Source organism: Chiloscyllium punctatum, chromosome 20 (assembly GCF_047496795.1).
Source record: "Chiloscyllium punctatum isolate Juve2018m chromosome 20, sChiPun1.3, whole genome shotgun sequence".
In the NCBI taxonomy this organism is placed as follows: Eukaryota; Metazoa; Chordata; class Chondrichthyes; order Orectolobiformes; family Hemiscylliidae; genus Chiloscyllium; species Chiloscyllium punctatum.
Genome location: NC_092758.1, coordinates 39,101,338 through 39,115,667, shown reverse-complemented (window position 1 = coordinate 39,115,667; position 14,330 = coordinate 39,101,338). Strand labels below are relative to the sequence as shown.

Genomic DNA, 14,330 nt, shown 5'->3' with positions numbered 1-14,330 from the left:
CTAGGAAAAGACCTTGGCTATTCACCCCATCTATGCCCTTCATGATTTTATAAAACGCTGTAAGATCACTCATCCGTCTCCAATGCTCCAGGGAATATAGTCCCATCCTGTTCAGTCTCTCCCTATAGTTCAAATCATTCATCATTGGCAACATGCTTGTAAATCTTTTCGTACCCTCTCAAGTTTAACACAGCCTTCCTATAGAAGGGCAACCAGAATTATATGTGGTATTCCAAAAGTGGTCTTACCAATGTCCTGCAACATGACCTCCCATCTCTGACTCTCTCAATGCAATGACCAATGAAGGAAAACGTGCCATCTGCCATTCGTCAGTCCGCTGGCCCATCTGATGAAGGTCCAATTGTACTTTTGAGATAACCTTTACTGACCACTACATCACCTATTTTAGTGTCATCCACAAACTTACTAACCATGCCTCTTATATTCACACACAAATCATTTGTCTAAATAATAAAAAGTAGCACACCCAGCACTGATCCTTATGGCACATCACTAGTCACAGGCCTCCAGTCCGAAAAGCAACCCTCTATCACCATCCTCTGCCTCTTACCTTCAAGTTAATTTTGTATCCAATTGGCTTTGAGGGTAAGGGAGAGAGAGTGGTGGTAGAGGGCTGCTTTTCAGACTAGTGGTATGTCACAGGGATCGGTGCTACGTCCACTGCTTTTTGTCATTTATATTCTGGCAGCATTTGTGGAGAGAGAAACAGTGTTAATGTTTTGAGTCCAATATGACTTTTTGTAAAGGACTTAATTTCTTATTTTTGCTGATTTTTCTTGTTACTCAGCTAGCTGAGGACATGACAGATATTAAAAATCTTAAACTCTGTAAAGCAAATAGCTTATAGAAGAATCATAATATTAGCAAAGAAAGGGGGCAAGGAAATGTTGAAGATTTGATGTTAATAGTTTGAAACATTGAAATGGGACAGAATAATAATAGAAACTTTAATAGAATATAGTCAATGAAAGGGGTGGTGCTGGTGACTGAGTATCCTCATGTTGTCTTCCATGCTGGTAGATGAGCAAAGGTAATAGTTACAGAGATGTGGAGGAGGTTAAGCTACTTTCAAAAGGAGATTTGAATCAATATAATGCAGAATTGTCCATGGCCCTTTTTTTGTGCATAGTTCAGAAACCAGAAATGTCCATGTCAAAAAAAAAATGCAAGCTTGAAAATTATTCTTGCGTTTGGTCACTTATTTGCAGCCATGAAAAGTAGATTTGTGGTTCATATAAACAATTTTCTCCCCTAGATTCGTAATGTTCATATTGGATTGTGTGTGGACAGTAAACATGGGCTTTCTGGCTCACAGCTGAAATTAGATGTTTGTAACAAACATGGTGCAGATGGAGCCTGGTCCCATGAGCAGGTTAGTGAGCTGAAACAGTTAATTTCAGTTTAATTTCAGTTAACAAACTAAGAACCAGTATGTTGCTGATATTCTTCTGTCCTACTTCTTCTGCTACTGTTTTCCTCTTCCATTAACTCTGTTCATTCTCTGTTGTGGGTGAGAGAGGGATAGTGGGTGGTATGATGTGATGTAGTGGGAAAGGAGCCACCAGCACTTGTAGGCTGCATTTAGGAACAGGAGTAGACCATTGAACCCCTGGAGTCTGCTCTGCCAATTAATTAGATCATTTCCTAATGTGTGGCCTAACTCCATATGCCTGCCTTCGGTCTATATCCCTTAATATCCTTGCTTCATAAAAATTTGTCTGTCTCAGATTTAAATTTAAATTAAAGAACAAAGAATAGTGCAGCACAGGAATGGGCCATTTGGCCCACCAAGCCTGCATTGACACATGATGCCTATCCAAATAAAAACCTTTTGCTTCTACGCAGTCCATATCCCTCTATTGTCTGCTTGTTCATGCATCTATTGAATTAGCATCAGTCATCATTTGAAGAAGAGAGTTCCAAACCTCCATTACTCTTTGCATGTACAAGTACTTTCTAACATCTCAACTGAAAGCCTGACTTTAATTCTTAGATTATGAGCCCTGGTTCTTGAATCTTTAATCAGTGGAAATAGTTTATCATTATCTACCTTGTCTTTTCCTGTTAATATTCTGACAATCTTAATTAAGATCACCCCTTAACCTTCTACCATTCCAGAAAATAAAGGCCAAATTTGTCTAATCTCTTCTCTTAAATTAATCCCTAAAATCTGTGTACCATCCCTGCAAACCTGAACTCCGTCCAGGGCCAAAACAAGCCTCCTGAGCTGTGATGCCCAGTTGTGTTCTCAATACACTAGTGGGGTCAACCTAGAGTTTTTAATGCAATTGCTACGTGACATCTGCATATATACTCCAGCCCTTTAGGTATGAAGGCCAGCATTTCATTAGCCGCCTTGACTATTTTCTGTCCCTATTCATGGCATAAAGAGCTCTGCCCCTGAATCTCCAAAATCTCATTGAATATCCACAACATTTAACTATGCACCTTTTGAAAAACATACCCTGATCTATCCTTTATGAATCCAAAATGGATAACATCATACTTGCTTGTATTAAAATCTGCAACAGCTTTGCCCATTCACCCAATCTATCAATTTTTTATTGTAATTTTATGCTGTCATCAACACTGTCTGCAATACTGCTCAATTTTGTGTCGTCAGCAAAATTTAGATATTTGACCTTTTTATGCCATTATCCAAGTCGTTAATGAAAATTGTGACTAATTGAGGCTCCCTGGGAGACACTGGGAGAAATTTTCATTGAGTCTTTTGTATGCATTAAGTCTCCATTTATTATTGCCACATCTAACATTGAAATCAAACAATGTTGCTAAATTAATCAGGCCTTTAATTGAGTTGAATGGCAAGATTTATTTTCATGTTGTTTCCCGCATGATTGGTGCTGTTTTGAAGCTGCGCGTTCCCTGCCCGCGTTTCCAGCGTGCTGCCTCTTCCCCATTCCTTACTTAGACTCCTGCCACATCCAGTCCTAAACGTTGTGTTCCCACTAAAGGACATGCCTGGTGCCAGGGTTCCGGGGTTAGGAAAATGTGAGACTCGATGGTGCAGAATTATTGAGCAGATCTTGTTATAATCTTCCTTAAAAATCTCACAATACTAGGTTATATTCCAACAGGTTTATTTGAAAGCACCAGCTTTTGGAGGGCTACTTGATGAAGGACCAGCACTCTGAAAGCTAGTGCTTCCAAATAAACCTGTTGGACTATAACCTGGTGTTGTGTGATTTTTAACTTTGCCCACCATAGTCCAACACTGGCTCCTCCACAAATAATCTTCCTTTAAAGTACTCACATTGCTGTTTCACACTCTTCAATGCTTGCTATGAATGAGGGCTTTGAAGATGAATGATGACGGGGAGCAAGTTCAACAATCATTTTTAAAAAGCAGCATGGATCATAACAACCTTGCCTCAGCACTTCTGCACCATCGAAACTTTCACTTTCATAACTCTGGACCTCCTGTATTGAATCAAGATATTGAATGCAAACACATGTTTAGAAGTGCAAAACCGCAGGAAAGGGATGTTGGTAAGTGGATGTCTTTCCCAAAGGGAGAGAGAGATGCAAGTTGGGGAAAGGTATTGACCATAAATTGAAAGGTCTAGGATGAGACTGCAAGTCAAGGGGTCAGGGAAATGTAATTTCTGCAGGAAGCAGGAGACTTGGTTAGAAGATTTGGTAGTGAGTAGGAGATACTGCGAGCAGAAAGTTTTTTTTGCTACATTGCTAAATTTTCTTTTACTTTAAAGGTAATTTCACTTACACATGTAAGCATTTAACAATATAAAGTAATTAAACTTACAAGGTATAATATTTTAATATTTTTCCCTATTGAGAAAGAGCTTCCAGAATCTAAGTATGGCTTATGTACTGGTTTTTAAAGTCGTGATTTGTGGAAATAACTGCCACAAGTGAAGACTTGTACAAATAGTCACTTGGTGGTACAAAACCTGGGAAATGTTGGAATGGAAAAACAAAATACTGTTGAAGCTTTTAATCTTCTCATTAGGATTGTACACAAGAATACTAGATTTCAAAGGCAATGATAATCTGTTCTACATGAGAGACAGGGTGCTGACTGATTGAGGCTTTTGAGGACTACACAGGAGACAGTTAATCCAAAGCTTTGTTTAAAGTTTAAAAAAGGCAAGTCCATTTCAAGTCATGTCATGGGAGATGCATCTTAAAGATGTGTTGGCCAAGATTTCGTTTAATTGTAAAAGATACAATGCCAGTACAAATTCCAAAGGTCGTTTTTCTTGTAGTGGATTGGCTATTGCATATATGTAGATTCTAGCAAATGTAAATGAGCCACTTTGAGCCCAACTAATAAGCTAACATCATTCGTGTAATTGCTTGTATACCTGGGACTGCTGTGTAAGTACTACCCACTTCAGAATCCAATCTAATATTAGACACCAAGTTCTAAATTTTGTCAGCACAGGCTAGTTGAGTACTTTTGGTACTCGATATGTTGAGAATGTAAGGTCTATGTACCTGGAATCATGCCAGCACTGAATTCATGTAACAACATTACTCATTTGTATGGTCAGCATCTTGTTGATGGAAAATGGTTGTTCTGTATTACTCTTTTAAAATTTGATTTTACTTCTCCCATCAGGTCTTTACATTGGGTTGGCGAGAAGACATACGCCCTGGAGATCCCTTGCACACGAGAAAAGTTTGCTTTGATGCTGTCTCACATAATAGTCCAGTCACATTATTTGATTGTCATGGAATGCGTGGAAACCAGCTATGGAAGTATAAAAAGGTGAGTGATACTTATTAATATTTATAATGAAATTTTTCCAACATGTGTGGAATAAATTTGAGGTTAAATTTGCAGACAGGGAATCTTTTCTCCACATTGACGTGGAATATAACTTTGAACTGTCTATTAATCAATCACCTGTATTAAGTTTAGATCATTTAAATTGTATGAAAAAAAAATGAACAGTTTGAATATGAAGTTGAATTTCAAATTTTGTTAGTAATTCTACATGAAATGAAAATGTTATTGAATTACCTGAATTGATTTCATATCTGTTAAGAGTACATGAGCCGCAATTCAAAGAGCCACATTTTCAAGTGTGCCATATGTACCTGATTAATGCATAGTATTTTGTAATTACAACTAAAAAGTATATAACATATTTGAGGATGTAACTAAATGGATATACTTTGGGGAATCATGGAAATAGTTTACTTGGATTTTCAGAAGACATAATGTAAGTGACATGTAGGTACACAAGATTTGTATGCAGAGATTGGGGGTAATATAGTAACATGGATTGAGGATTTATTCGTGGAAAGAGAACAGGGAAGAAGTTAAATTGACATCTTAGGGGCTATTGTAAGTATTTGTGCTTGGGCCTTCCTTAAACATAATGGTACAAATCTTTTACAGGAGTTGGGAGATGTGTGTCAGTACACTGTAGAAAGCCTGACACACTGACACAATAAAATTTATGAGGAAGTTTAAATTCCTGATGATCCCCTGATATCCAGAATCTGTCATGAATATCTAACCCTGAGCATAGCGTGGAGATTTGGACCAGTTATTTTGGAATTATCTGTATACTTGCATTGGGAAGGCTAGACAGTCCATTGTCTGGTTTAACCCAGTGACTTGTTTACATTCATATTCCTAGAGTATTGCTGGCTAGCCAGCATTTATTGTTCATCTTGAATTGCCTTGGAGAAGCATAAAAAATAGAAGCAAGATTAAGTCATTCAGCACTTCAAGCTTGCTCCATTGTTCAATATGATCATAGCTGATCCAACTCAGTACCATTTCTGCTCATCCCCTTTGATCCCTTTCGGCCTAAGAACTATATCTAACTCCTTGAAAGCATTCAATGTTTTCAGCTTAACCATATTGTATGGCACAGAATTCCACAAACTCCCCCTTCTCTGTGTGGAAAAAAATCCTCCTCCCCTCGGTCCTTGATGGCCTATTGCATATCGTTAAACTATGATTCCTGGTTCTGGACTCCCCTATCATCAGAAATAACTGTCCTGCTTGTATTTTTTTTCTCTGGGCCTATTAGAAAGTTATATGTTTCTAAGAGGCATCCCCTCCCAATCTTGTAATTTCTAGTGAATATAGTCCTAACTGTTTCAACTTCTCATCATACATCAGTCTTGTCATCTCAGAGCTCAGTCTGGGGTAAATTGGACTCCCTCCATAGTCATAACCTCTTTCCTCAGTTAAGGAAACGGAATGGTCCAAGTGTGATCTCATGAAGACCCAGTACGTTGCAGCAAGACCTGCAAAAACTGCTTCACATCCTTTTGTCATGAAGGCCAAAATATCATTTGTTTTCTTCACTGCCTGCTGTACCTGCTTGTCTAATTATTTGCCAAATTTGCCCCTGACTTTGAAGTTTCTCATCCCCCTAAAGGCTTGACAACATTCCACAATGTTGGTGCCCGGAATTGCAAACTTCAATCTATTTGAAACTTGGCCTAAATTTTTCCATTAAAATATATCACTCCATATTGATCTGCGTTAAATGTAATCTGCCACATGTTCATTGATAATACCACCTTGCTTTTCAGGTCTCTCACTATTCTTTTTATGAGAAACCCTATTGTAATATGTCATAGATTCCAGACCAGACAGACGTGTACCTTAACTCAGTTATATGATATTGGTCTCTCCTTCAATCGTTCTCGATCTGTAATAGAATTGATATAATATCTTCAGTCAGTCAGCTAATTGCATGTAATGTGTGTAACATCAGTTAGCACAGGATCCAGACTGTGTACATGTCTGTGGTGTTGTAGCCATGGACATTGTTAGTGCTGTTAACATACTTCAAGACACCTGTCTCAACATGAACCTGATCTCTGGCATATGTGTTGTGGGCTAAAAATCCTAAAAAACACAACATGGTGGTTGTAAATGGTACTAAATGCTAGTTGTGACAACTAATTAGTGGCAGTAAGTGGTCGCTAAAAGCTGAAGAAGTGACAGTAATGTGGAAGCTGTGAAAAGTCTTTTTCACTCATCCATCAATCTGAGTTCACAGCTGAACTTGCTATAATCAATCCTGTACTAAAGTGCAATGAGTACCCCTCTCTCATTCTCTTTAAAGAAAAAGTGAATTTACAAAGCTCCCAGCATGTGGGATTCTTACACAGGCATGGTCTGCAGTGATTCACGAAGGCAAGTCACCATCTTCTCAAGGGCAATTAGGGTTGGAGAGCAATAAATGCTGGCCCAGCCAGACACCCATGTCCCACAAGTGAATTTTAAAAATCTCCAATTCCCATCCTGTTAATCTAATATGTTAGATTAATTCTTACCTGGATTTCCACTCGGCAGTCACTGAATTCTTACATTGAACAAAGATTGATATTCTTTTTATTCTAGAAGCTGATTACAAGCCATTTATAATGAAATAATACCACAGCAGAGAAGCACATATTACATATCTGGTATAGATAGGTTTGGATTTTACACAGCCATTCTACATTCATCTACTGGGAAGTGCCCACTGGAACTGCATGAAAATTCTGTCTTGGCCTTATGTTATTTTCTAATCCTGCTACTGACAATCAGTCAAGTAAACAACTGCACATGCAAACTCTCAAATTACCACTGAGTGGTGCAATTTCCCTCTATGGCAGTTGTGTTTAGAACTAGACCACCAACCTGAGTGTGCCTTTCCTTAATTTTCAGAGATACATAGTTCATGGATCTATCCTGTATAAACTCTTAATACGTATAAGCTGTTTTTTAAATAAAACTCTTTCCATTTAACACGCCATTACAGACATTTGTGTTTTTTCCAATAGCAATGCTGAATGAAGACCGTCCAAAGTCATTTTGTACGAAGCATTACTTTACCATGGAGGAAGTTTCGCTCGCTTCAGCATAAAACTTGTGTTAATTTTTAGATTAGGAGCAAATTGAGATAATTGTATGCACCTCCCAAGTTAGTGATTTTCCAAATTAAAATTCAGTTTGCACATTAGCAACAAAATAAATGCTTGGCTATTACAACGAAGATGTCAAGAATAGCTATCTTTATTACATTAATGTTTACCTTAAACCAAAAATATATGCTGGTTGTTCTGCTATAATACACATTTCATTAACGCAAGTTCAGTTATAATGCAATTGATGAATTGGGGGTACTGTTTCTAAAGCATTAACTTTTGAAATGTGTGTTGGCTGTAACACTATTACATTGCCAAAACTTTAAGTGCTGTTTCTAAAGTGCGATTTTTCTATAATGCAATGTTGCACAAGAACACAACCATCGCGTTTTAGAAGAACTACCTGTATAACTAAAACTACAAATCTATTTCAACCATAAAAAACTTTTATTCTCTGCGTATTGTTCCTTTCTCTTATCTTTAACATTATCAATTCTAAACTTGTTCTTGTTCTAAGAAGAAATGAATTTCAAAAATAATTTCTGTTACATTTTTCTTCCTCATTCTACTCCCATCATTTTGTTATGAGGGCACTTTTGGTTGAAAACCAGTTAGAAAGATCCTATTTGAAACAATTAATGCAAATGGTATGAGTTGACATGATAACATTATAATATAACATTTTTAACATGTATAAATTCACAAAATCAATCATGGCTGCTCCAGCTGGGTTATTTACATTGGTAGCCTCAAGACAGGTTTTTTTTTCTGCTAAGGTTTTAGATTTGGTTGATTGGCAAAAGTCCCCAAATCAATGTTATGAGAGTTTCTTGAAAGACTAATCCAGCAACAGAGTGATTTTGCTAGTAAGAAAGGTATTTGTGAGTATGATCATGTCCCAGTAGCAGAATTGTAGATGACAGTAGTTGGTAACTTTGTGGACTGGCACCATTTACGATCGCTTCCAGCTCAGGATCCACATCTGATTCAGTGAAGAGTGTGGGAAGGCATGCCAGGCGTACCAAAAAATGAAATGTCAGCCTAGTGAAGCTACCACACTAGACTGCTGGCATGCTAAACAGTGGAAGCAGTATGTGATCAACAAAACTAAACAATCGCACAACCAACTGATCAGAACTAAGTTGTGCACTCCTGCAGAGTAATTGTCTGACATTTCTCCAGCAGCCATTGCTTTGGTTCTTTCGCGCAACACACTTTCTTGCAAACTGCTTAAGCTTCTTGTGGTTACAGCACTGCTTTCATCACACTGGACATGTTTCCTTTTATTTCAAATGGTGTCTTTTGCAAGATTTACATCCTGTATATTGCCCCTGATCTTTCTGCTCATTATATCTCACTTTTCTCCATTACTTTGGTCCTGTCAGGCCTGAGCTGCCTTTCAATATAGTGCAATGTCTGATCACATTAATCTTCCCCAGCTAATATTTGACAACTTGAGCTCCACTGCACTTGCATAGCTTTCTTAAGAATAAGTTTCTCTTTTGTCAGCAGATGTGCTTTCATGACAAGTACTCTTATAACTAAAATAATCCTGTTTCTGATGAGATCAAGCTTTCATTGTTCAAACTGTTAATTTTCAGTTAGGCATTTAAGTGCAGTAAAAATAAATTAATATTTCCCTCTTCTCGAACTCTTATTTTAAACACATGCTTTTAATAAATAACATTAGCAGAGATCTCAAAACGGGTCTTTAAAGCCTTCAACATTTCTCCAGTCTGACTTTTCTGCTCAGTCAGGTCTAGGGTGTAATACACTTTTCCCAGCATTGTTAACAAAGTTGTAACTTCTAATTGTTCAAGTTTTTTTGTTTAAAATTCTGGCTATTTAATACCTTTCAGTCTCAATGGTAAAATTCCAAGTCTGTTTCAAATCACCCTTTATCTCCACAGGAGCAAGGATGAGAAAATTCAAAGCCTTACTGACTCACCCAGTGGTATAAAGTTGCAGACTAGAGATTTTTAGTTGTACTCTGCTTCTTACAGTACCAAGCTCTGTTACTGCACTTACGATCTACATTAATTTCATTTGCAAACTGCTGATACCATGTTCAGTACGCTGGCTATCATGGCTTGTGTCTCCATGCCTCGACACAGTATAGGAATGATACCAGAAGTCACATGAAAATGGCAATTCATCGTGTGCCATCTACAATGTACATGTTTCTCCAAATGAATCACTTTCCCTGGAATGAATTCCTTTTGGAAGTTTCCACTAATTGTAACTGATTCCAGGCTTATAAGGAAGTGCTAAAAATTAGCATACATAATATTTTTGTTTTGTATTAAAAATCAGAAACAAAAATGGAAAACACTGGACAGTCTGTTTCCATTGTTCTACATTGAACAGGTCAGGCAGTATCTGTGGAGAGTGGGGAGAAAATAAAGTTAACATTTCAATTTAATTAAATCTTTCATAAATTAAACTGATTCCCTTGAGTACAAAGATTTTACTAAGCATGTTTTGGAAACATTTGAATTTAATTTTCTTAAAGATTGGATATTGTACCCCAATGGAACTTTGTATATTTGTAAAAGCTATTTTCAGTAATTTTAACTTACTCACAGGTGAACTGTTTATTAAAAATGCTTCTGTCTCTGTTTTCAGATGTATTAACTAAACTGCACTGAAACTATACCTTTAGAAATCATCGTTTTAAGTACTTTTAAAACTGCTTTCTGATGTTATGGTTCATAAATATTTTGCATGTGAGTTTGAATGACTAATTGTTTTAGCAGGTGAATGGAAGTTGAAAAAAAGCAAAAAGAATCTTAGAATTTATGTTCACAGTGGACAATTTTAGCTGATGACCTGTTCAGTGTTGCCATCATTTCTAATGTTTTTAGTTATGATCTCCTTAAACATTTTCTTCTCGCCAGGAGGCGCAATACAATTGTTTTGTACTCAGTCGTATCTTAGACAAACCTCGAGGCAAGTTCACACTCCAGCAAAATTTACAGAATAATGTTCAGGAATAAGAACTGTAGATTGGTGGTTTCATTCTCCCCTCATAGGCTATGGAATTTTTATTTGTCCTTGTGCAAAATAGCTTAATCACGTTAGCAAGAGGTAATATACAAATAATAGATTTTATCACGCTGATACCAAAACCATTAATCATCTGTTTTATTTTCCAGGACAAGACTCTATACCATCCAGTCAGCAATAGCTGTTTGGACTGCAGTGCCACGGATAAAAATATTTTTATGAATCTCTGTAACCCCTCATCTCCTACACAACAGTGGTTATTTGAAAATATAAATACAACAGTTTTGGAAAAAATGAACATCAGAAACTTGTAGTGACTTGTATTTAAAGCATTGAGATGTAATCATTTTTACTGAGGGTGGTTTTTAAGGGATGTTTTTATAGCTATATCCAGGGTTTTTTTTAATTATTATGGTATTTTGAAAGGTTTTATCTCAGGACTGATCAGGTATAAGCAGGTGTGTGTTAATGATGTCAGCAAGTGCTCTTGCAGTGCACCAGTGCTTGTATACTGAAGTAATAAAACTTGAGCTACATCTTTAGTGCCTTGACCGGTGAAAGGCAGAGAGTACCCACATCACTATGGTTCTTATAACATCTGGGCAATTAGCCATCTTACTTTTTGCCAATTCATTTTCTAATTTGACTAAAGAAAAAGAAGGATTTACATTTGTATAGCATTTTTCACAATCTCTGGATGTCTCAAAGCGCTTTACAGCCAATGAAGTACTTGCAAAATGTAGTCGCGTTTGTCATGTAGGAAATTAAATTATTTTTAATCAACTTGTTCAGACATGTTATGACATCCCTTTGGGATAGGTGAGACTTGAACTTTTAATCTTGCTAAATTCCTGCAAACAATTATTTAAGTTAGCTGATTTAATCGCACTTTAAGGGATCCAAGCAGTGAAAAATAACAATTAAAAGTGACTGCAATGTTTTGCAAACTGGCTGAGTATCCATGTTATATAAAGCTCTGTTTTCCACAGTGGAGTCTGCTGCTGTTTCAAAGTTCCTTGACAAAAAAGAAAGAAACTACAATAATTTATTTACAATTTAATTAGCCTAATTACTGGAGTTACCTTCAGAAGAATTCCATTAAAATAAAATGGAACAGCATAAAATGTGCTGTGGTGCTTACATGATTGCATATTTTCTGGTTTTATAAATCAAGTTATGTTTGTATGTTTCTCATGTTGACACCAGTATTACATTTTACTGTGGGATTCAGAGTTTACTAGTCTGTCTTATTTTGCACTTTAAGATGACACTGTCTACATGTGACCAACCTTGGTTCGTGTTTATTAGAAAAGACCTGATTTAGGAACGTGTAAGGACCTGCATTCAAGTAACTTTATGCAACGCCTGTAACAAAATTTGAATGCCCTCAGAGAAATGTTGCTTAAGTCTTTTATTTGAACTGGTAATCTTTGAGCAACAATTAAGCACAGTTGTTTTTTGTTTACAAAAAAACTTGATCAGCTATGGGGAGTATTTAAAAGTTTGCTCATTATTTATGTCTATGCAGAAGATAACTTTCAACCACCATACAAGATGATCAGGTGTTTTCCAGGATTACAAGGAGAATATAATTATAGGAATTACATGATTTATGAGTCAACCATTTTTTTCCATAGTGAGTGATCTTACACAGAAATAAGTTTTAAGAAATGCTTAGTTCATGTATGATGGAATTCAAGGCTCTTTATAGAACTTTTGTTTGTCCAATGAAAATACAAACATACATTACGTCTTACATAAATTCAAGCAGAGAAATGCACTACCAAGCCCAATAGGTTCAGACCAGTGTTTACTCTGCACCAAAATTTGTACCCATCATACTTCGTCTTATTCTAACAACATGTCCAAATTTCTTCTCTCATACATACCTATATAGCTTCCCCTGAAATGCAATTCAACTAAATGTGTCAACTGTTCCATGTATGTTGCAAGTTCTACATTCTTAGCACTCTTGGCTAAAGATATTTCTTTTGAATTCCTTATTGGATTTTTCAGTTACTGACTTTTATTAGTGGGCTAGGAGAAAGTGAAGACTACAGATGCTGGAGATCTGAACTGAAAATGTGTTGCTGGAAAAGCGCAGCAGGTCAGGCAGCATCCTAGGGGAATCGACGTTTCGGGCATGAGCCCTTCTTCCTCAGGGCTCGTGCCCGAAACGTCGATTCTCCTGCTCCTTGGATGCTGCCTGACCTGCTGCGCTTTTCCAGCAACACATTTTCAGCTTTTATTAATGGGCCCAAATTTTAGATTTTCCCATAAGCAGAATTTATTTTATTTTCAGAATTATTGGAGGAAGCACTGCTCTGAGTTAAATATTAAGCTATTCTCTAGTTTCCGCTTTTATAAATTTTAAAGGTTTGTTGATACTTCAAAAAGTCCATTTGTATAAGCATAACTTGGGTAAACGTTTTCATTCTAGTTTTGGTCTGTTGTTTGGAATGCCTTTTGAAAATCAATAATATCACATGGATCAAACATGTATGCAAGATATCTGACTTGAGAGTGTGGTGCTGGAAAAACACAGCAGGTCAGGCAGCATCCGAGGAGCAGGAGAACGATCTAAGTATATCAGTCAGCCTCATTAACATGTACCAATACAAAGAGAATGCAACCATTATATGTGTAAGAAAATGTGTATTTGAATTGGGCTGTTGGTAACCATGTTACTTTTTAATTACTTAAGACGGTGTGTGTGTATCAACTGCAGAATATATTCTGACAAAATATTTTTAAAATCAATGTTAGAATTACAAAGTGCTTTTCTGTCCAAATATATGTTTCTCACATTGAAAGTCCACTGACTCCTAAACAGCTTGTGTAAATACTTTCTGGTATTTTCCATTGAGAATTTTTCTTTGCATGAATTTTTTCATTGTAAACATCTGAGGAAATTGGCATAAATTGTACTATTAAATGAAATATGGCTCTTCAGTTTCACCATTTGTTAGTCTTTGAAATTACTTTATAAAATCACTACTGTTTTGTAACATTTACACATGGGTTGTTGGTAATGGTTATGATAATGTTGCATTAGATGCTGGAATCATTTGACATGTCCCTCAGATTTGGCTCAGCCAAAGAAATGGCATACATGCTTGTAGGTTGTTTTCACTATCCTTTTGAGTGGTGCTCGAAGATCTTGCATTACCAATGTACTAACTTGCTCATTTTAAGCACCATTACTCAAAGCAGTGAAGAACTCAGCAAGTCTGTTCACCAGAGCAAACACTTGTAATCTTATTCCATTATCATTGGTCCTATCAACACAACTGATTCTTACATGTCTTATTTGTAATTTACATTATTGCCATCTCAAAGGCTCAAACACAGAACAGGAAAAGTGAAAAAAAGGGATGGTCAGGGTAGATGCAGTAACTGATGCTATATTTAGCCTAAATGTGGACCAAGTTTCC

At 36.7% G+C, this 14,330-nt stretch overlaps 1 protein-coding gene across 2 annotated transcripts in view; it reads left to right on the top strand.

Annotated features, from left to right (window-relative positions):
* Positions 1-11,679, top strand: part of LOC140492053 (polypeptide N-acetylgalactosaminyltransferase 10-like) — a 92,634-nt gene extending 80,955 nt beyond the window's left edge. Inside the window, exons 10-12 of one of the 2 annotated variants that reach the window (XM_072590716.1) lie at positions 1,277-1,393; positions 4,625-4,774; positions 11,046-11,679. In XM_072590716.1, the coding sequence (XP_072446817.1) occupies positions 1,277-1,393; positions 4,625-4,774; positions 11,046-11,210 (432 nt within the window). In that variant the 3' untranslated portion in view covers positions 11,211-11,679. Of the gene's footprint in view, positions 1-1,276; positions 1,394-4,624; positions 4,775-7,806; positions 8,334-11,045 lie in introns of those variants that run through there. The other variant, XM_072590718.1, reaches the window with a different exon arrangement.
* Positions 11,680-14,330: the final 2,651 nt, after the last annotated feature.